Consider the following 24,626-nt stretch of genomic DNA (forward strand, 5'->3'; position numbering starts at 1 on the left):
ATCCACCATGATCAAGTCGACTTCATCCCAGAGATACAGGGATGGTTTAACATGCGAAAATCTATCAATGTAATACACCATATAAATAAACTGAAAATAAATAATATGATCATCTCATTAGATGCTGAAAAAGCCTTTGACAAAAATCCAAACCCCTTTATGATAAAGGTCTTAGAGAGATCAGGGATAGAAGGAACACACCTACACATAATTCAGCAAGCCAACAGCCACATTATATTAAATGGAGAGAAACTCAAAGCGATTCCACTAAAATCAGGAATAAGACAAGGCTATCCACTCTCTCCATGTCTATTAAACATAGTTCTTGAAGTTCTGACTAGAATAATAAGACAACAAAAGAAGATCAAGGTGATTCAAATTGGAAAGAAAGAAGTCAAACTTTCATTATTTGCAGATGATATGATAGTATACAAAAGTGACCCCCAAAAACTCTACTAGGGAAACCCTACATCTGATAAAAACCTTCAGTAATGTAGCAGGATACAAGATCAACTCAAAAAAACTAGTAGCACTCCTATATACAAATGATAAAGAAATCAGAGAAACATCACCCTTCATAATAGCCACAAATAACATAAAATATCTTGGGGTAGCACTAACCAAAGAAGTGAAAGACCTGTTCAACAAGAACTTTAAGTCTTTGAAGAAAGAAATTGAAGAAGACACCAGAAAATGGAAAGATCTCCCAGGCTCTTGGATAGGTAAGATCAATATAATAAAAATGGTAATCCCACCAAAAGCAATCTATATATTCAATGCAATCCCCATAAAAATCCCAATACAATTCTTCACCAACATTGAAAGAACAATAATCAACTTCATATGGAAAAACAAAAAACCCAAGATAGCCAAAACAATCCTGTACGATAAAGGAACTTCCAGAAGCATCAACATCCCTGACTTCAAGCTCTATTATAGATCTACAGTAATGAAAACAGCTTGGTACTGGCATAAAAACAGAGAGATTGACCAATGGAATCGAATCGAAGACCTAGATATTAATCTACACACCTATGAACACCTGATTTTTGACAAAGAATCTAAAAATATACGATGGAAAAAAGAAAACATCAACAAATGGTGCTGGCATTGTCAAGTTGGGAGCATAGGCCCCAGTCCCTCACATCTATCCCAGCCCCCAGGCCTGGTCTGGACTCCAAATCTCAGCTGGCCAGGTCCTGACCCCTTCCTGGGGGTGGGGTCAAGACCACTCCCCAGGGTACTTAAGTGATCTCCCAAAAGAGGAACACGTGGTCTTTCTTCCTCCCGGGGTTGCTTTCTGCAGCTTCCGGGTTCCCTCTTGGAGGCCACCCAAGAGCACAGATTTCCCATTAAACCTGGATATTTTTTAATTTGGCTTGTTTTGAGTTGGCTTGATTGGGAATTTTTGCGTCGGTAGGGAGCTAATATTAAGGAAATATTCCTAACAGGCATAACTAGATGTCAACATGTAGAAGAATGAAAATAGATCCATGTCTATCCCCATGCACAAAACTCAAGTCCAAATAGATTAAAGACCTCAATATAAATCCAACCACACTGAACCTGATAGAAGAGAAAGTGGGAAGCAGCCTTCATTGCATGGGCACAGACCGCTTCCTAAATATAATACCCCTCTTCTGCCTAGGTATTGGCTGTTCAGCACTTTCTTAGACCAACCACGTGTTTTAGGAAGGCAAAGTAGCACAGCTTCACAGTGTTAAACAAATGCAACATAAAAGAATGCAACACATCTTTATGTTATTAAAAAATATTCTGCAGCATAAATGAATATAACACATCTTCAACTAATATTCCACAACACCATCTGAGAACATGTTGGTGTCCGAGGGCCATGCTGCTGCCAGGGTCATACTGATCTGGGTGGCTTGAAATGCTACCAGCCCATGGTGACCTCTGGGCCCAAGCTGTTGGTAAGGTCCATGGTCCTGCTGCAGCTGGAGTCTGTGATGATGCCCATAGCCTATGCCCTGCCTTTCACTGGCCCTGAGGTAGCTGGCACTGCCCATTACTGAATATTGCAACAGGAGAGCTGAACCTTCCTCTCAGGGGGGAACTTCCCCCTGCTGTAGGATGATCTTTTTGTAAACTGTGAATATGTATTTCTCTCATTGGCTAATAATAAAGGCTGTTTGGCCAACAGCCAGGCAGGATCAAATTGAGAACTCAGATGAGAAGGGGTGGGGTCAAGAGAGATGCCAGGCAGCTGCTGAACAAGCAGAACATGTAGAAAATGAGGTAAAAAGCCTTGAGCCACGTGGCAAAACATAGATAAAAATATAAGTTAATTTAAATGTAAGAGCTAGCTAGTAATAAGCCTGAGCTATTGGTCAATTAAGTATTAATAATATTAACATAAGCCTCTGAGAGATTATTTAGAAGCAGCTGTGAGATGGTGCAGGACAGAGAAACCTCCATTTACACCCCCCTAACTTGGTAGGGATGGCCTCATCCCTCATCTCAGGCATGTATCTCACCTGAGCTGACCCTCAGGACAGGAGAGCTGACCCCCCTCATCCATACCCCTACCCATCTGCCATGTACTTTTTGTAATAGTTTTTTTCCAATAGTAATATTGTTTTTTATTTTTATTTGAGTTATAATTAAGAGGATGCCTTGAGTCTCAGAAGAGACTTTGGACTTTTGAATGTTGTTTAAATTTTTTAAAGACTATGGGGACTTTTCAAGTTGGACTACATACATTTTGCATCACGAGACGGCTATGAGCTCATGGGGTCCAGAGGCCAAATGTGGTGGTTTGAATGAGAAATGTCCTCTGAAGGACCCTGTAGCTGAACATGTGCACAGTGACAGAAAAGTAGCAATTCCACCCCCTTAACAGATCCACAAATGAACTAATGTCAGGTGCAAAGGAAATTCCTGGTTCCCAAATTCTGGTGGTTAGACAAAAGTCAGCATTTCTCAGGAACTTGCTGGTTCTTCTCTACCAAAAGAGCCATTTCCCTGACCCCTGGCAGAGGAACCTACGACTACCTATGGTGTCTATTAATATGCCAAAGTGCAGGCAGGCCTCCAGGCTCCCTCAGTATCACAAGTACCCAGCTTTTCTCCCCTTCTCCAGCTCAGGAGCTCTCTTCTCCCCAGCTACTCCTTTCTCCTTTATGACCTGCTATTTTGGCTAAGCACTTCCCCCCCCTCTTTCTGGGTCTTCTCTTGGTCCTCTGTGTCTCCCTCTCTCGCTCTCCCCCCACCTCCATCTCTATGGCCAGGTCTAGTCAGCTGGCCACGTTCAGTCTACTTTCTCTCTCTGCTCTAGACTCTCCCGGATGTCTCTGGCTGTTCTCTCCCCACATCTACAACAGAAACCTTCTGCTTAACCATACATTGGTGTGGTTGTGCTGTCGGTTTATCCAGTAAACATGTGATGTGTTGTGAGATGGAGCAATAGCCCAGGCAGAGGGCACCTGCCGCTCTTGCAGACACCCAGGGTTTGATTCTCAGCACCCACATCAAACAGTTCACAGCTGCCTCAAGCTTCAGTTGCAGGAGAACCAATGCCACCTTCTAGTGTCCTGGGGCACTGCATGCATATGATACACAAAAGTATACTTGGGTGCGCGCACACACATAATTTTTCTTTGAAGACAAGGGCTCTTTAATGTAGCCGTGGCTGTCCTGGGACTCACTGTGGAGACCAGGCTGGCCTTGAACTCAGAGATCTGAAGGTCTCTGCCTCCTGGAAGCTGAGAGGAAAGGTGTGCACCACCATGCCCAGCTTACACACGAATGAAACAGAACGGTGACACAGTGAGATGATGCAGTCCCCGAAAGAACGTAAGAATCCAGGCAGTGGGAAAAGCCAACACATACTCAGCTAGAAATGTCACTTTATTTTAAAACATATACAGGATAATAAATATTATTGGAAAACTTAATAGCCTTTTTATTACATAAGGCAATTATAACATGCTATGACTACTTCTATGAAGCAAAATATACGCAAGTCTTAGACACTGATTATTATATACGTGAACTAACTGGAAGCATTTTCCCCTACTACGTTTATGTGGGGGGAAAAAAAAACCTTTTATGCAACCAACATTTGATGTTCTTTTTGATCTCCGTTTCTTTCTCTCATTATATTAATTTCATGATGAAATAAAAATTATCCTCTTAAAAAGGAAACAAGGAACATAACTAAAGAGCCACAGCTTCAAATTTTTGTGAGGTGCACAAACACCGTTGGAGCGAAAAAGGTCTTCTAACAAAGGAAATCTGAATTCTTCAAGGAGACTCTTTGGCATTAGTGTTTGGGGAGCTCCTGGCATTTTCCTGGCATCAGACAATTCGGCATCAGGGCTAAGGTGTGTAGAAGCAGGAAGGTCAATGTTTCTCATGTCAAACTCAAGGCAACAGAATCGATGGGGCACACATGCAGCACAGAAACCAAAGTTAGAACATAAAAGAACCATCACGCTGTCATAATTTGATCTTCCAATGGTTTTTTTTTTTGAAGTCCATGTTTTATTTCCTCACTGTACAACAAGAAGTCTTACCGAATCACGCAAACTTAATACCCAGTGTTCCCTTTAGCAGTTTGGCGCTCAAGGCTCTACGTGCTTCTGGCTTCGCCAGCAGGCTCCAAAGTCCGCAAGCTGAGTTTCATCACACATGTTCCAGAGCAGTTCTCAGCATCATGCTTCTACCTACCATTTCCAGATACGACAGAACACACTCTCAGCTCAAAATCCATCAACCTGAAGAACCTGCCCTCAACATTCGAGGTAGAAAAACTGAGGCACAGGAAGGTTAAAAAAACTCACACATATTTTCACAAATAGGGAGAATATTGGGAAAAGAAAAAAATAAGTCCTCTGGATCTAGAGAGATGGCTTAGTGCTTAAGACCATTTGCTGTTTTTGCAGAGGACTTAGGTCGGGTTCCTAGAGCCACTGTGGTGATGAACAAGCAGTATTAGCTCCCTCTTCTGGCCTCAGCCAGTACTGCATGCAGATGTTGCACATACATATAGGAAAATGCCCACACAACCATGAAATAAGAATAAATCTTTAAAAATGAATAAATAAATCCTCCCTGAATCCATGGCCTATGACTATACTTTTAAATTACTTTGGGTACATTTGAATTAGATGTTTATTTACATGGTCGTCTTTTTTCTACAGAATTATCAATTTTTTAAGTAGACATCTTTTGATGCAACAGCTATTACTTTTAAAAAATATTCTTCTGTTGCATTTGATAACATAAGAAAAATGTGTTTGACAAAAATGAGTAGTAATATTGGACCAAATGCTCATTACCATCCCTATAATTCTTAATAATATATGATATGAATCTTGCCAGATGTGAAAAATCACTTAAGCGCTAAATAACAGATTCTTAAAATTCACCAGTAACAACTGTCATGTGTCAAGGAGAAATACAAAAAGTTTAGGCCTGCCGTGTGGTAAACTGGCTTGTAATGGGATTGGTGTGCCAAGTGGTTTTTATCAACTCAACAGAATCTAGCCATGAGTAAGTAAAACCAAGGAAAAAACGTGGCTATGTCCTTAGAAAGTCTATACTAAGGAATTAATAATACAGCTTTGGTCCCTGAGAATGCTTAACACCAAGATTCTCCTCCATCCTGTTTAACAGATGAACAAGCTCCTTGGTGTCAGACACACTGAGAATACTTCCTTAGACTTCATTCATACAGTCATGAGGTCTTTCTAAAGGTCACGAGAATACTGACCAAGACCAAGTCGGCGTGAGAGAGGAACTCCGCTCTGCTTGATCAGTGTAGAGTAAAAGCATCACTGCCAACAAAAATTATAATACTCAGGAGGCCCAGTGTAATGACATATGCCTGTAATCCCAGCACTGAGGTTGAGGAAATACGATTGGGAGTTCAAGCCCAGCCTGGGATACACGAAATGACCCCTTTTAAGGGGCAAAGAGAAAGCAAACCGTACAGCAGGGCAGTAGCCTATGCTCATCCATACTTGTTTCCACAGACCATCTGTTTTTCCACATCTAAAAAGCCCTGCATCCGAGTACTTGACAGACTCCTGGAGACCAGTTTCGAAAAGTCCAGCACAGCATTTACCAGCAGCTGAGCTGTGGGGACAAAGGAAGAGGCTCTGTCTCTGCACGTTTGATTACAGGTCTATCTAAAGTAGACCTGAGCAGGTTAGAGTGTAGCTCCAAGGTCAAACTCTTGCTTAGCACACACAATGCCCAGGATCCAACTTCCTAATACCGCAAAAAGAAATAAGAAAACAGACATGAAACTTAATGAAGGAAAACATCAATATATTATTTCTGTGATGAGCCGGAAATAATAAAATAAAGCAGAGCAAAATGGCGTAAACAGTACCTTACTGTTGAACACACAGCAGCCAAATAGATTTTACTGAGATTCTAACAGCAACAATTGTAACGATAGTCTTAGTGATAGCTAGGACACTGGAAAACAGTTCTTCTCCAGAGGTCCCCGTGTGGGCAGTTATGCCTTCCTCCTCAAGAACCTCCACAGACATAGCCTTTGTGCAGACCGGAAGGATGCTCCAGATGGCGTCCTGCATCTGGGTTCCAGCAGGAATACCTCCCTGATCCTACACTTGATCAATACTTAAAGACATTTATGAACAAAGGCATTGCCCAAGTAGAAAAGGAGAGAAATGGCCACAATGTCTTCCAAGAGGAATTCTCTAAATCGCTACCAACAGTTCTTACTTTGATGATTTTAAAGACTTGAAAAAAGTACACAGTTGGCATGTTTTCTTAAGTTTTATCAGAAATAAAACCCCACAAATTAAAGTGTTTCCTACTGGAGAAACCAATAAGAGGTTCCTTTACATTCTAGACTTTCCTGGCCGGGCGGTGGTGGCGCACGCCTTTAATCCCAGCACTCGGGAGGCAGAGGCAGGCGGATCTCTGTGAGTTCGAGATCAGCCTGGTCTACAAGAGGTAGTTCCAGGACAGGCTCCAAAAACCACAGAGAAACACTGACTCGAAAAACAAAAACAAAAACAAAAACATTCTAGACTTTCCTCCAAAGGTCTCACTTGGGAATTCTTACTTTCTTTTGCATTTCCAAGTGAATTGTGAAAACTGAATTTATAAAATAGTAAGTATACATATATGTGCACTATGTTAAATCTAAAAATTGGACCCGATTCTTGACAGTTACTAGGACATTATTCTCAGACCTGAAAAGCGATGAGTTCCTCTAGAACAAAGGCAGGAATCCTGCTGAAGCAATCTGCTGACTAGATGGAAACCTGGGTGATTTCCCTGTTCCTGAACTTAGGAGAACGATTAGTACTATGAAATTTTGATTGGCACACAAAATACCTTTGGATATTCATGGCGTATAATCGCGGATTAAAAATCTCAGGTACATCAACAGATGCATTTAAACTAAGCTCCTCAGGAAGCAGCAAAACAAACAAGGTAATTTCCATATTATAAGTGTCTTCCTTATACTAGTATAGCTATATTATTACCTTAATATTAAAATTATATCGATCCTGCTATATAACACTTTCCAATTCAATAAATTAAGGTTTATATTTCTTAATACTGATGATTTAAAAAATTCAAGAGCTTTTACAAAAGAAGAATGAACTTGAACATTTACTAACTACTTCTTCACACAAGGTTGTCAACTGTTTAAATCATTTTGCTGCTGTTCTTCACAATCAATGACTAATATACCCAGGTCATCATTCATACTTTCAATTCATTGAATCTGACAAATGAGCCAGACAACCAGATTCCTTTATGTTAAACTGGTATTTTATTTACTCTTTTTCTTCTATAGTTTAGTGAACTAATCTCCGGGTCTTTACTTTAGAAATGCCCTTTTGATATGGAAAAGCACATTTTTGTCTTAGTGAGAAGTTCAGTTGGGTATTATTAAAATTCATGTTCTACCTCAGCTAATTTACTTTATCCATCCCCATTTTTAAACTTGGCACATTCCATTCATATAAAACAAAGCATGTGGAATATATAACATCATAATATAATGCTATATTGTATCTCTTTGTACCTTGCTCCAATGTAATGCACAGGGAAGGCTACTATGGATGGAAGAATGATTTCTAATCTAAACCACTGCATGATTAACAGTTATTTTCCATGTAAGAAGGTTGTGTTGTTTTGTTGCTTGTTTCTGATGCAGGGTATCAAACCCAGGGTCTTGCATACAGTCAGAATGTTTAATAAGATGTCTGGTAAGAACTTGAAGAGGTTCTACCATGTCAAACAACAAGAAGGCGAAATTGTTCTCACCTTTGCTAGAAAGCCCATTCGAAAGGGTGTACGCATTATCCTTTGTAGAAGCAGTCCTGGTACCTGTTCCTGTCTGGAGGTACTTTTACTAAACTCCTGTGGGATGTACTTGACAGACACTCTCTAATTTAACCACCTGACTGTCAAGTTTAATAGTTTATTTCTTCTGAATGGCCACAACGCTCCTGAAACAGAAAGCAGGTAGTTTTTCATAATGGATCCAAGGAACATAGGTTAAATGTAAATAAAAAAATCTCTCTGAACTTCATCCGTTGTCCTTAATTGGACAATGATAGAGAAATGGGTCACTTTGCAATCTTTTTCTGTGTCCATAGTTTTCATTATCTCTCACTGAAGATAATGCTTTTTCTAACTGCTTTACATTATCTATGATTAGAACACGTAACATATACACAGCAAAAGTTAAATTAAGTCATTCAAATGATAAAGGCACTAATATCGATTTGAGTAATTGGAAAGTCACCCTGTCCACGGAACCCTGCATCCCCTCATGAAATCCTCTCTCTCTGCCTCACTACTGTCTCGGGGATCACGTCGGAGAGTCAGGTTGTTAAAGGACTGGAAACAACTCAATTCATACACCTCTTAATTTGAGTAAACTACCTGAATGCTATACATGCTTAACACAAAGACAAAGTCAGTCACGCTGACTGTGGACGGCCAGGTTTCACAAGTCTCTTCCTTTCCCAAGGTTTTAGGTAAGAATGTCTGCTCCCCTACGAGGACTAACTAGAAAGACCTCACCCTTATTATCTGGTTAAATTATGTTAAAATGTTTTTAAACAAGTAATTAGGAAAGCTTCTAGGTTAATGGAAATGAAAACAGAATTTGCCTCATCAGAGGGAGTTTACGCCCAGACAACCATTGGGAGCTTGGTGCGGGAGAGGTCTGGACCCCACCTTGGTGCGAAGCAAGGCTCCCTAGTGTTCGTTCACTAGACCATTAGTGCACAGGCAACTCACTCTAAGAATCCTTTCTTCTGGACATCTAGTCAAAACCACAGACCCCCTCCGACGCCTGTTCTTCACACCCCCAACCCGGGGCTGCATCTTAGTCTGTTTTCATATTGGATTTGTTCATCTCCCCAAGGTTGAAATTGAATTCTTTGAACACTTGTATAAGGACAATTCCAACGGAGACAGTTGTAAATCCACAGGCCATGCCCAAGAAGTCCACCAGGCCCACATTGCTCCACTCCCGGAAGAGGATGGCTGAAGCCAGCAGGACCAGCGTGGTAAACACGACGTAGTAGATGGCCCCGAACACAGAGGAGTCGAAGCACTCCAGGGCCTTGTTGATGTACCTGAACTGGACGATGATGCTGCAGCCCAGGACAGCTAGGAGCACAAGGCACAGGCAGAGGGCCCTCTGACTGGATGGGTTGTTGTGCAAGATGTCTTGAGCCGCCAGCCCAATGCCCTTGGTGGAAGGCACAGTGAAGCTCCCCAGCAGGGAGCAGATGCTGATGTACACCATGATGTTGGTGGGCCCGTGGGCAGGCGCGATCCAGAAGATCAGCAGCAGCAGCATGAGCAGCACAATGCACAGGTAACCCACAAACACTGCAAAACAGACGGGACACCGTGACCAGGGGAGCCGGCCGGCTAGACACCACCCTCTCAGATGGCAGAGCTGAGACAGCTTCTGATCCCTTACCAAGCCACCCGTTCTGTCGGGGGAGAGAGATTAGGCAAGCACCCCACAGCTCCAGCCTGTTCGGTATATCCACTAGGACCATTCCACAAAAACTCTTCTCATCATTGCTCATCATGCACACACTCATAGGAACCAGGAATGTGGCTCAATGGTAGAGCACTCGTCTGACATCCTCAAGGCCCTGGGTTTGACCCTCAGCACGGTAAAAAAGCAATGTGTAGGTCCAAGCCATTGCAGCCACAAGGATGACATTAGGCCAGAAGAGCTGTTGTCTTTTTCAGGGACGCCTGTGCCAAGGAACCTTTGCCTTGTGTCCTTTTCCATTAAAGACCTCATTATAATTCTGCCTTTGCATCACCCTATCCAACCAGGCCATAGCTAACCCAGATGGATGGAGGGGTGTTCTAGTGAAAAGAGCTACCCCCAGGTCTCCAAGTCTGGAGCAGCTGAAGAAATTGTGATCGACTCCATTGATAAGAAGCCCTCCGGGGCTCCCAATAAACATGTGAAATCCTGCTCTTAACGACTGATGTCTACTCTGTCAGTATCATCAACAACCACAAAAACAGGTTTAAAACAAAGCCGGTCACATGATGGACTTTATGTTTTCTTACAGACCGGGACTTAGCTTGTCATTCTGACTGGTCTGGAACACCTAAGCTCAAAGGATACCCCCAACCTCAGCATGTGTATGGCTAAGATTGGAGGTGCATGGCACCGCTGCAGCCAGCCATGGGAGGAGTTCTTCCTTCCAAGTCAACTGCAGGATACCTACCAGACAGATGACGCCAAGGGCGTGAACAGAGGACATACACTAAAGTGAGAATAATCTTAGTGCGCCGGGTCTAAGCCCACGCAACCTTTAGGGCAGTGGGTCTCAGTCCCTTTGAAAGGGTTGAACCGTTCCATAAGGGCTGCCTAAGACCATCGGAAAACACAGATATTTATATAAGATTCACAACGATAGCAAAATTACAGTTATGAAATAGCAAAGATAATAATTTTATGGTTGGGGTCACCACTCCATGAGGAACTATATTCCAGGGTCACAGCGTTAGGAAGGCTGAGACCACTGCTTTCGGGCACACGTGCAATGGGTGTGAGTGGGGGATGAAGAGCACACACAACCCTAAGTTATTCTCTATCCTTCACAACTTCTGAATGTCTCCTCAGACTTCTATGTAAGAAATCTAGTTACGATGATCCGAACTAGAAATAGAACCAAGTAGTCCTTGTACATTTTTCATACACATTAAAAGATTCGCACATACAAGTTCTCCGTGGGCTGAGATGATTGTTCTTTCTGTGGTTGGGACTTCAAGAGCAAGCCTCCATTTCAGAGGGCCACACCACCGACAGTGCTCACACCGATGGCATAGGCTCTAAGTAAGTCACGAACATGACATCTCCTAGCAGCTTAGATCTACAGCTACCACATCTATCCAACCCTCACATTTTGGGTGGTTCTGCCAACTTCGATATGCCTTTTGCTATAGCTGTACTTGAGCGCTAACCTTAGAAGGTAGAATCCTGCTATGTTTATTATTATATTATATTAATTATATCATCTATTGACTACTCTGAAGTCCCATGTACAAGGCTGTCTTTCACAGCAGGACTTCACAGATCCAGAAACCAGCTAGAAATGCAAACCACTCAGTGCAGGCATGCATGCAAGCAACCAGGCAAAGGGAGCTCAGGCCCTCAGGAGTGAGAAAAGAGAACTATTCAGCCCTGCACTGGAGGCAGACTCGGGAAAGAGTCAACGGAAGAATGGTTAAAAGCTGTCCGAGAGCCTCATCTAGAATCTGGAAAAGTGGCAATGGAGGGCGAAGGGACCGGCACGTGTAAGCACAAAGTACTGCCTGATTGTGGGACAGGCTTGGGGGTGTGAGGAGAAACCCGAAGGGGCCTGAGCACAAGTGAGCAGGCGCAGGATCTGCAGCACAGTGTGAATGTGATCTCATGTGAGGGGTAGATACTAAGGGCCTTGAAGCTGGAAGGGGCAAAACCAGATGACAGAAGGGTCTCTGGAATCGAGAAGGGTGAGGCAGCAGGAACTGAAAGCAAGGGTAGTGGAGGTTAGCAAAATCAGGTCTCACCACAGGCAGCCGTGAGAAGGACAGAAGAGGCAGCAGAGCTATTTGGGTGGAGAAGGGAAACGAACACCAACCACATGAGTACTTTGGACAGTAGCCTCAGGAGCTGTGTGTTAGAATACAGGATTCATATGCAGGAAAACCTCTTTATTTTCCTGTGCTCAACCTGCCTTTCTCATTGCTCAGATGCCCACAGATTTGGGACTTTTCGATCTGTGTTTCACCGTTGTCTTATTTCTAGGAACTAGTTTACATATTTTCTCTTCTGTAACTCAACCTCATGAAACTTACATCATGGATATACTATCTAGCCATATTTTGTCATTAAATCTGTCCTTTGCCCATTAAACAAGTGCATATGTTTTTCTCTTCAGGGCGCAAGCTTTTGCTTTCTGTAATGAAGCTGCCAGCCCAGAGAACGTGCACATCATCGCACGCTCAAGAATCTTTCTTCCTTGCTGTGGTACTCTGAATCTTGTCCAGGGTCTTGCCGTTCCAGCAGTGAAATACATACCCCAGCCTATTATTCTCTCTATAAATATCTTTACAGGACATTTCCTCTGAGGTTTCATCTCTCAATATCAGGCATCATGTATTTAAAAAAAAATTATTTACTTTTATGTGCACTGTTTTTTTTTGTTTTGTTTTGTTTTGTTTTGCCTGCATGTGTATATGTGTGAGGGTGTCAGGTCCCTTGGAACAGGAGTTGCAGACAGTTGTGAGCCGCCATGGGAATTGAGCCTGGGTCCTCTGGAGGAGTAGCCGGTGCTCCCAACCTCTGAGGCATCTCTCCAGCCCTAGGCATCATATATTAGGGAGTTTGGAAATATAATAAAGTGCTGGTTTAAACTTCCTCTGGGGCAAAAATTAATTGTGTTGTTTGTGCCTTTAGAAACAGAGGGAGGGAGGGAAGGAGCCATGCCACACAAATACCGCCAGCACTGAGTGGATTCTGTAGGTTAAAAGAAGGTGCACACAGTTGAGAGCGTGAAGAGATATGGGAGGGGCTGGAGAGAGGGGAATGAGGGTAGATGTTATCGAAGTACCGTGTTTTGTTTTAGATTTTTTTCATGTGTACGAGTGTTTTACCTGCTTGTATGTCTGTGTACTGCTTGCTGACAGGCCTGGTACCCGAGGAAGTCAGAAGAGGGCCTCAGACCCCAGGAACTGAGTTACAAATGACTGTGAGCTACCATGTCAGTGCTGGGAAGAATCATACCTCACTCTGCTGGGAGAGCAACCAGGGCGCTTAGCCTCTGAGCCATCCTTCCGGCCCATCGAACTGCATTGTGTATACATATAAGACATCCTCAAAAAATAAATATATCAAAACATCTTAAAGTCAACAACAAAACATAGCTGGACGTGGGTCCTATGCCTGTCATCTCAACAGTCAAGTGGGGAGGACCGCCTCAAGTGTGGGCCTACCCTGGGCTACATCACAAGCACCGGGCTAGCCAAGGCTGCATACTGTGACCCTGACTAGGAAAAAAGAAGAGGAACAGGAAGAGGTGGACGAAGTGAAGAAAGAAACAAAACAAAGAAGAAAAAAGGGGGAAAGAAAGAAAAGCTATTCCCTAAGAAAGTAGCCAGACCACACCATTTTATATTTTCTTAATATTTTCATGATATGTACTTATACATAGGACTGGAGAGATGGACCAGTAGTTAAAATTTCACACCAATTTTGTCTCAGTACCCAAATGGACACGCGTACAACTAAGTGTGCCTGGAGTCCTCGTAGGGGCTGATACCTCTGGCCTCCAAGGGCATCTACATACATAATAATAAAAACGATAGCCATAATTACACATAAATGAATTACAAATGCATAAGTAAGTTGGGATCTCAACATAAGGGAATCATTCACACTCATCAAAATGGACTGGAAATATGGCTCAGCAGTACAATGCTTATTTAGCCTGCACAGGCCAGGGTTCAACTCCTAACACAGGGGTGGAGAAGTAACCTGTGAATATTTTCCTTTGGTAATCATAGGAACCCGTTAGGCACTCTTGCCTACTCCACAGAATGGTCTGTTTTTTAATGCCTTTATACTCTTCATAAAGAGTATATACATACTTTGAATTTGATGAGAGTAAGTCAAAATTAAAATGTGAAATGTTTGCAGATGTGGTAGTTTGAATGAGAATGACCTCCCTCCCAAGACTTGATCCCCAGTTGGTGGAACTCTTTGGGAAGGATGAAGAGGTGTGGCCTTATTGGAGGAGGTGTGTCCCTGAGGGCAGGCATTGAGGTTTCAAGACTCAAGGCATTCCCGGTTAGCTTTCTTAGCCTCTGGCTTGTGAATCAAGACGTGAGCTCTCAGCTGTTCTGGCCAACATTCCTTTACTCCCCCACCACAGATTCTTAACCCCTGAAACCATAAGTACAGTTAAATGCTTTGTTTTATAAACTGCATTGGTAACAGTGTTTCGTTGCAGCAATACAAAGGTAACTAAGACAACAGGGAAATAAAGCCTTAGCTATCGTCATTATGAACGCTCTAGGGAATCCAGCCAAATTTAGAGTACCTCTGAAAACTGGGTGGGCTTGTACTCATGGCCAGCTGACATGCACACACAAAATAGACCGCCAGCCAAGATCTGTGGTGACAAACCCTGCCAGGAGGTGTCGGGATGGAGTAGGATCCTGAGCTGTCTGGATTCCTCGGGGAAATAGGAGTTACCTGGATTGGTCAGCTTCTCCTCCAACTCGGCCTGAGTTGTCACACTTTCAGACTTCGGGGAATGGATAATCAGCACGACAGAACCCGCACAGCTCAGCAGACACCCCAATTTGCCCAAGATGTTGAGTTTTTCCTTCAGAAGATAAGAAGCTAAAATGGACCTTCAATTAAATAAAAGAAATCATTACAGTTTAAAACAAACTCTATGACTTGTTTCTGCTAATTAAAGATACTTTATCTAGAAGACTTGTATTTTATTTCTAGATGTATTTTATTTCCATTAAGGTTTTTTAATGTTTTTATTTGTATTTTGGCACTGAGAATCTAATACAGGGCCCTGAACATGCTTTAACACTGAGCAATGTGTACACCCAGCCCGGCATTTAGTTTTTACAAATAGAAGAACTAATTTCCCATCAGAAATTTATTGAAGTTTTATTTCAACTCAATTGGGTTTTTGTATCATTTTCATGCATAGCAATATGTAGTTTATAATATCTTAACTCATATTAATATATAATGTCTTAATTACCTTGCAGATAAAAGAAAGTTTTATGATTGGCCAAAAACTAAAAATATCCCCTTTTTTTATTTATAAAAGCAAACAACACACATACACAGAAACCAAAGAAAAATGCAAAAATACTAACAGTAACCAAAGCATGATAGACAGAATATAGTGGTTATTTTTCACTAGTACTCAAAACTTAAAAAATATAGTACTATATTTTTTAGATAAAAATATAATATATAAATTCATAAACATCAACGTGTTTCGTCTCTTATTTCCCTTTAACGTCAGTATAAAACCTGAATTGGGAATACCGGGCTTGCATTAGGCAATTTTTATATTGCTGTTATCTATGGTGGAGACATTCAGACATGAACATTCAGGAACAGGGTGCAAGAGGTTCATGGACGTCCTGGGTTATTTTCTTTGAAAAATAAGGCCCCAGACAGTATCACCACCGAAGCAAAGACTACAAAGCTCATGAAGAGGCAGGAGAAACATCCCTTATCCTCGCTGAAAGGAAGTGACAGCAGAAAATTAATAGGAAGAGACGTACCTAGACTTATTCAATGTGTATTATCATTTGTAATTTTTAGGGCAACTAAGACAATGTGATGGAATCTCACTGTGCAGCCCAGGTTGGCCTGGAACTCATGGCAGTCCTCCTGCCTCAGCCTCCCAAGTCCTAAGTATGAACCACTACACTCAGGTAGTTCAGATTGTAAACGCCTGTCAAGAGGTAGGCATCCCAGCACGCCCAGTGTCATCAGAGAGGGAAGGAGGTCTAACGTGAATGGGAATACAAGAAAGTAACAGAATAGACGTGACAAAAACAGAAGAGAGGGCTATCTGGGGGGAACGAGAGACCCAGCAAGGGCAGCGTGGCCTAGACAGCGTAGTATGTGGTAGATAAAAGAACAAAGTCCAGTGGCAGGTATGTGTGAAAGGGTCATAATGAAACCCATTACTCTGGGTCCCAACCAAAAATTAATTAAAAACTCTGTGAGTTCGAGACCAGCCTGGTCTACAGAGCTAGTTCCAGGACAGGCTCCAAAGCTACAGAGAAACCCTGTCTCGAAAACCAAAAAAAAAAAAAAAATTAATTAAAAATATTTAAGAACAAAACCCAGAAAAATAACTTAAGTATTGTCTTTGGGGGAGAATGGGATTGCAGAGGAATAAGGGACTTAGTGGCTGGAACAAGGCACCTCTCCGCACTGGGAGGAGGTAGGGAGCAGGTCACAGGTAAGCGAAGGATCCAGTTTTATAAATTGCCTTAATCAAAGTGTTTTATCGCAGCAATAGAAAAGTAATTAAGATCGGGGTCAATGTTGCTGCCCTGAGAATCAGGAATGAGAGAAGGGGGAGGGTCACAGGAAAAAAAAAAAAACAGACCCAGGTTTGCCTGGGACATCTGTCAGACCGTGCCATGGCTGAAAGGGGCTACCATGAACAAGAGCAGCAGGACAATGAGCCTGCGCCACAAGGCCAGATCACCGCCTATCATACCACAAAAGACCAGAATGCAATAGCTACTTGGTTATTAATGAGCTGTAAGAATTTCATATACCAAAGTACGAGTTTCTTATCATACACATAATTTGAAACACTTCTCTTCTATTCTGAATTTTCTTGCTTGTTAAACCTGTGAAACATGGTTTTGAAACATTTATTTGGTGGGTATGTTTGTGTGTGGACAAGTGTGTGGGCATAAATTCTAACAGTATGCATCTGGAGGTCAAAGGACAACTCACAGGCATCTGTTCTCTTCCTGTACCCAGGACTGAACTTAGGTCATCCATCAGGCTTGCTGCCAAACCTGATGGCAGTAAAGATCAGGTTTGTTTTTACCTGCTGAGCCATCTTGAGGGCTCACTGCTTATTTAAAATGTATTCTTTATCAGTTTCATACAAGACACAATGTATCTTGATTATGCCCCACCCCTACTCCATCCTGCCACTCATCCTGGACATCCCAAACATGTTTCCCTCCTACTTCCATGTCTCTGAAGCAGAGGTTTCAATTTTGGTATCTGGTTTATTTTTCCTTCGTGTAATTTTTTGGAATCATACTTAATACCCTATTCCCCGATTTAAAAAATCACAGTGATTTAAACTGTTTTTTTCTAAGTTTGCCAGTTTTAGCTCTCTGACATATTTTGGGTTACTTTTTGTGTGGTGAGGCAGAGGCAATGATTTTAAATATTTGCATGCTGGTATCCCGTTTGTTGGCACCATCTGCTTTGTTTCTTCACTCTGGCAGAGCTGAGAATCAAATTTAGGACTTTGTATGTGCTTAGGACAACACTGAGTACCATTGGTGAAGGTGGACACAAGAGCTCCAGCCCCAGCCCTTGAATGCCATCCTGCAGAAAACCTATTCTTTCGTATACTAGTAACTCAGTATTCCTGGCAAGAAGCCAACTGACCATGAGTGGATCCCTGCAATCCCAATCTTATTTCATTGATTTGCATACTTCTCCTTAACCCAGCAATAAGTTTTGTTTATTGTAGTCTTTATTTGATGTGAGTTGAGGGATCACTGTGAAAGTTCAGTCCCATCTCAATCTTGAAACCGCCATGGGTCAGGCTCCATACATACATGCTGGTTTGGCTTAGCAGCCCATACAATGAAATGTCTCTCTGTACTTAGATCAGTCAAAAAATTCAAAGAAAACACAATAGTATACATAATCAAGACTCTCTGTATATTCTATCTTTACGTGGCTTATTTTTTTTTACTTCTTTAATCTATGATTTTTTATACTCTGTCTCTTTAAAGACTTTGTTTAATTTTTTTAAATCATTTACTTCCTTTTTTAAACTGTCTATTTTTTTTCACTCTCCCAAGCCTATGCACATTTATCCAACACTGTGACCCATGTAAAGGTCTTTTCCATCTGAATTTGTCTTTATTGCATAATTCTTTTCTGACCAGGACTTATTAAAATGCTAAGTGGCATGGCTAGGACTAAGGCTGCTTTGCCTTTTGGCTTCCCCCAGTCCAACATGGCAGAGGTCTGTTCAGCACTAATCCTGTGAGCCATGTTCACAGCCCCATTTTCATGCACACAGCGGGTCTATGTTGCCATTAAGCAAGTTATAGCACTCTGCTCACAAACCCTATTTAAATGCTCCATAGCTGGACCTCCTGAAAGGGTCAGAGCCATTGTGCTGGTGAACCAGGAAACCATTTATAGAAGCCATGCAGTTTTTAGTGCACCTCTCTTAAAGGAGCCATGGTGCCCCTGTTTGCCACGAGCCCATCTGGAAAAATATTTGTGGCTACTAAGAATCTGTGATAAACTCTGTTTATTTTGTGTCTAGAATTCCTTCCCAAACTCTCAAGTTTTATGTGGATGTAGTTGACTCACATTGGTGGGCCATTCTGTTGGCGGAGACTGCTTGTTCATTTCCTGGCCACCCAGACCCGAAATAATCACTCAGAAACTATATTAATTACAACACTGCTTGGCCTATTAGCTTATACATATTTTTAGTTAACTTTTACATCTTAAATCAACCCATCTCTATTAATCTGTGCATCACCACAAGGTCGTGGTGTACTGGCAAGCTTCCAACATCTGTCTCCTCCAGTGGCTATATGGCGTCTCCCTGACTCTGCCTACTTTTCTCCTCTATCTCTACTTGGAATTCCTGCCTTGCTCTATTATGCCCTGCTAGAGGCCCGAAGCAGCTTCTTTATTAACCAGTGGTGTACAGAGGGGAATCCCATATCCTCCGATCTTGAGCACTTCCTGCATCCTGGTGTGACTTCCTCCAGTGTGCTCATGAGTGAGATTCTAAGCAGAACAACATGCATGGATTGAGGAAGACTCTAGGTTCTAAGACATTTTCCAGAACAAAGTCCAGGAGAGTTAAACAACATCAGATTCGTTGACAACCATGAATAAACCAGAATTTGAAATAAAATAAAGGGAGTTCTTTACATAGAAATACATTTAAAGAATGTTGGGTATGGTGATCCTTGCCTTTGATCCCATTACTCCAGAGGCAGAGGCAAGGGTATCTCTGTGAGTTTGAGGCCAGTCTGGTCTACAGAGCAAGTCCCAGGGCAGCCAAGTCTACACACAAAGAAACCCTGTCTCGAAAAACACCCAAACCAAACAAAATGAAACAACAAAAAAGAGAAATACATTTAAAGAATTAAAGTGAAAATATGAACTCTTGAGTACAAAAGACCTATTTTCATCAACAACTTTATTTTTTAACAGAAACATTTATAACAAAAGGCTTTTTCTTATGTAAGTTGAATATTAACAATCAAAAGAGAATGTCAGTTCTCACCCAAATGGTACTCCAAGGGCACCCAAGGGAGTCACCAGGACTGTAGGGACCGCAGTGTAAGCTAGGAAGTTCCCAATCTGGCCAACAGCCACTGTCAAGAGAATCACAAGGATACCGTTTGCCATTACCACACTTCCCTTACCATGATCAAGATTTTGCAAGACTCTGTTCTGAAACAACTTACTTTGCATCCTTTCTGAGAAAGCAAATCTACATGTTCACAAATCCCAATGGCAGGACTTCTGAACTGGTCTGGGGAGTAGCCTCAACTCTATGAAAACGGCCCCAGCCTTACCACAGTAACAAATAAAATACTGAATATATTTCCATTGTTTAAGTTCTATCTTAAAATACTTTTTACTTCTACATTCTTAATGTACTTGTTTTTAGCCAAAATGTAGTGCACGGGGCACCATGTAAAGCCTGGGCACATACGTGTGTTGTGTACTATTTCAATCATGTTAAACGTAACTACCCACTCAAACATTCTTCATTGCTTTATGGTACCAACACTCAAACTGTGTTCTACTATTTTTGTGATATACACAGTCATCTCATACCTAGAGACACACAATACAGTAGCACACTGAGGAACCTTAATGCTTTCCCCTGCAACTTAACAGCCAGTGACCAATCTTTCCTCCACAAGTTGTGCAGATCTTCCCAGCTGCCTTCCAGTGACCTCGGACCTCCTTCAGTGTGAGGAGCTGGCCAGAGCTGGCTGGAGCTGGCTTATACAGGACTCCCAGGTGCTCCTCTTACACAGGGCTTAAGAGGGGGTTCCCCAATGAGCAGACTCAGCCTCAGCTATGAAGCTTTTTGCTTAAAAGACAATATATATGGCAAATCACATTTTTAAAAAAAAAATATAGTTTATTTATTTTAAATTATAGCACGTGATCTTTGACCTGTCCTTTGCATCAAGGAACTTCACTGTTAAATCAACTGTGCTCATAGAGGAAGACAGGCTGAACATGCACAGCAGCAAACGCACCAGCTCTGCTACAGAGGAAGGAGAAACCGCTTTAGTTTCTCCATGCCCAGGGATACTGATGTAGCGGGCAGCCGGAGCCTCTGTCTCCTCCTCCCAGGTCAGTTGTTCCACACTTTCCCATCTACTCTCTCTCACCAAAGGGAAGGACAACAGGAAGGAGTGAATCTGAGTGGGAAGTACGGGATGACCTTCAAAGTCATACTCTCTTGTCCCTTCCAGCCCCGTCCAGGTAAACGACTGATTTTAGAAATAAATAAAAAGACAAGAATCTGCACTATATAAACCACTTACTTGCAATCGTGCCAGCCCACCACACAATGTCTGTTAAGTAGGAAGTACCTATAAAGAAAATGAGAACATTAGAAAAGTAGGTTTACCAGTGTGTGCGCACGTGTGTGTGTGGTGTATACACACGTCTGTAGGGGTTTGCACACCAGTGCACATGTTTAGGCCAGAGAACCCCACTCTATCGCCCTATTGCCTTATTTCCTTGAAAGAGCGTCTCTCCCAAAACCTAGACTTTTTAATTTTTTGTTAGGTTGATGGTCAGCAAGTCCCCAGCAATTCACCTGTCCATGCTCTGGGGTTACAGGTACTCATGAAGCCGTTCCCGGATTCCTACACGGGTGCTAGGAAGTGAACTCAAGAGCCTCGATAATTGCACATCAAGCATTCCTACCCACTGGGGCATCTCCCTGGCCTTTGGACGCAGGTTTATAGACTATAAACCATATACGGGTGCTGGAGAGATGGCTCAGAAATGAAGGGCATTTAATGTTCTGGCAGAGAACCCAAGTTCAATTTCTAGCACCCACCCCAGGCATCTGATAACCTGTCTATAGCTTCAGCTTCAGGAAATCCAACATTGTTCCAGTCTCTGAAGACACCTGTACTTATGCCCTCAACACACACAGACACACACAGAGAAACATGTGTGTGTGTGCATGTGACTAAAAATTTGCTTAAATCTTTTTAAAAAGCAGTATATGTCATTCAGTAAGAGATTTACAGTGACACTTAAAATAGAATCTTTCACATAAAAACTAAATAAAAAATAAGTAAAAAAAAAAAGAATGACTATTATCTTGCTTATTTACCTCCTAAGTAATCTTTACCAAAGGGAGAGAAGTCGCTAAATGGAGGGAAGTTGTGGTTGGGTGCTTTGTTTTGTTTTTCTCAACCAGCAGAGGCTGACCCCAAAGACAAACAACTTGCTCATACATTGGTTCTCTTTGGCGAAATACATCACTACCTAAAATACAAATACTCTTGGGACTTTCCACCCTCTTCTCCTGCCTCATGGGGACTTCTACTTTTAAAATTGTGTTTATTATTGCTATGAGTGGGGTTATTATTTTTCCTCAGACCTTAAGGTGATTGTCAGGTACAGAGGAAACTCCATTTCCCCAAATTCTGGCAGTTAGGCAAAAGGTAGCCTTCCTCAAGAACAAGGGGAAAATATGTGCATGCATGTGTGTGTGTGCACTCACATGTGTATGTGAATGCACGCATGCGTGCATGAGTTGTATGCACATGCATGAGTATGTATGTGTGCATGCGTGTGTGTGTGTGCATGTGTGTGTGCACTTTCGGGTGTGCGTGAATGCATGTGTGTATGCATGAGTGTGTGTGCACATGCATGAGTATGTATGTGTGTGTGTGCATGCATGCATGTGCATGTCTGTAGAAAGAGAGATCAGCAGACAATTTCTAGAAGTCAGTTCTCTTCCCTCACCATATGCTGCACTGATTTAACTCAGCCCTTCAGGCTCACAATGAATGTACATTGAGCCCACGAGTCATCACAGGGACTTCTCAAGTTGGAGCGAATGAATCTTGAATTACGAGACGGCCAAGGATGGGATGCTGTGTTTAAATATGAAGTGTCCCCCCAAAAAGCATGTGTTCGGACACTTGTCCCAGCTTCTGGTGCTGTTGGAAAGATGTACAACATTAGGAAGTGGAGCCTTGCTGGAGGACGTTTGTCACTATGAATGTGTCTTACAGTTTAAAAGCCTGGTCCTCTGCTTCCTGAGGGCAGCCACACGTCGCCTCATGCACCTGTAACCTTGTCTTCTGTGACAGGATGGACTGGATTCCTTCTTACACTGCAAGGCTTATGAAATAAACTCTCCACTAAGTTGTTTCTTGAAAGGAATTTGGTGATATCAAGTAGTAGGACAGTTATCAGCAAGGACCACCCACAGTGCAACCGTTGCCCACAGCAGGAATCCTGTGAGTTAACAAGGCCTATAGCAGGGTAGAGGGACAGATCCCAGAGGCACCAGGATAAACACATGAAAGAAGCCAATATGAAGGGGAAACTGGAAGCTTTCCTGAACACTGGATACATATGTAAGAAAACCACATCATTGGAAAGAAGGCACAATACGGCTGGGTGATAGTAGTGTAAACTGGTAATCCCAGCACTCAGGAGGCAGAGGCAGGTGGATCTCTGTGAGTTCCACAACAGGGAGAAACCCTGTCTCAGAAAAAAAAAGGAAGGAAGGAAGGAAGGAAGGAAGGAAGGAAGGAAGGAAGGAAGGAAGGAAGGAAGGAAGCCGCACACAGGCCGGCATAATACATAAATGACCCATAATGATAACAAGGTCCCAATCTTGATCTCTTCTGGAACCTATACCTGGGCCCAGCTAGCTCTGCCTCATTTCCAAGTTCGTTTGTTTCTACCATCTAAGGAACTATCTCTTTTCCCATTCTGTGTGTCTTTGTCCAAATCACTGTTTGCAGACTCAAGAACCTGGTGGTTTCAGCAGATGTGCTCTGAGCCTGTAACCCCTGACAACTGGGCAGCTGGGAGGAAGCAGGAAAGGCTCTCAATGTTCTCTTCCTTAGCCGAAGTACCTACCACAGCACTATTCTCTCCTTCTTCAACCACTGGGAGATGATGGAAAAGTGCCAAAGAGCATCTGATTAGAGTCTGGGGAGTCCAGACTCAAACACGCTTTTCTCACCTTTTGCTTCTACGGTGCCCAAGTTTGGTCCCTAATGCTATGATAGAGACCATCACCAACACCAATGTATAGAGGAAAGCTTATTTGGCTTACATTTCCCAATCACAGTTCATCATGGAGAAACAACAGAGCAGAAACTCAAGCAGGAATCTGAAGGCAGGAACTGAAGTAGACGCCAAGAAGGAAGAGTGACTACCGAGCTGCTCTTTATGGCTTACTCAGCCTGCTTTCTTATACAACTAAGGACCACTTGCCCAGGGATGGCACTCCACAGTGGGATGGGCCATTCTACATCGATCATTAATTAAGAAAATGTTATACAGACTTACTTACAGGTCAATCTGATGGAAGCATTTTCTCAGATTAAACTGATAAGTGGTTATGTGGGAGAGTACACTGGTAAATTTATAGAAGTTAGAAGATACCTTCCCAAGGACTTATGCACACATGGACCTGCCAATCACCCATAGGCATCTAGCTGGTCATATGGCCAACAGAGACAGTGATGGTCACATGACCAGACATGGTGGCAGCACTTCCATGAGTACAGTGTTGATAAGTGGCAGGCACATGGTGACTCATGGTCTTCCAATGCTACAGGGTCCTCTGAATAATGCCACAGCCCCAAACTTTCTCTTACATCACTAGTGTTCACCTGTTCACCCCCACTCTTTCCTCCTTCCTGCTTCCTGGAGGCCACTGGAATGACAGGGAATGTCAGACTTATACAGGACTCAGGGCCAGCCATTCTCATCTGCACCCTCCCCTGGAGATAATTCTCCAGGACCTACTCCTGACCCCACACTGGGGAGGGGCAACTCAACCCTGGCATCTGTAGGTTCCCAGCACCTGCCTGCTTCACATGCTGACACTACCTGGTGACTCCTAAAAGACCTTGCTCCCCACTTTCCTACCACCAGGCTTTACTTACTTCTGCTCTGTCATAGGCTATATTTCTCCTGTCCATTCACATTAGGATATGGATATAATTTTCCCAGGCAATAAGACATCACCTTAGGGGTGACATCTAAGGAATTCTGAATTCTGCTCACTGGCATCAAATGGCCATCTAAAAGCAAAAGCCTGGCCGGG

General features: G+C 42.6%; 1 protein-coding gene across 1 annotated transcript in view; it reads right to left on the reverse strand.

The window, feature by feature from the left end:
- Positions 1–3,849: 3,849 nt before the first annotated feature.
- Positions 3,850–24,626, reverse strand: part of Nipa1 (NIPA magnesium transporter 1) — a gene marked incomplete at its 5' end in the record, with an annotated part of 27,903 nt that continues 7,126 nt past the window's right edge. Inside the window, 4 exons of the mRNA XM_005357830.3 lie at positions 3,850–9,867; positions 14,750–14,910; positions 19,569–19,659; positions 20,854–20,901. Coding sequence (XP_005357887.3) covers positions 9,356–9,867; positions 14,750–14,910; positions 19,569–19,659; positions 20,854–20,901 — 812 coding nt within the window. The remainder of the gene's footprint in view (positions 9,868–14,749; positions 14,911–19,568; positions 19,660–20,853; positions 20,902–24,626) is intronic.

Source organism: Microtus ochrogaster, chromosome 22 (assembly GCF_000317375.1).
Source record: "Microtus ochrogaster isolate Prairie Vole_2 chromosome 22, MicOch1.0, whole genome shotgun sequence".
NCBI lineage: Eukaryota > Metazoa > Chordata > Mammalia > Rodentia > Cricetidae > Microtus > Microtus ochrogaster.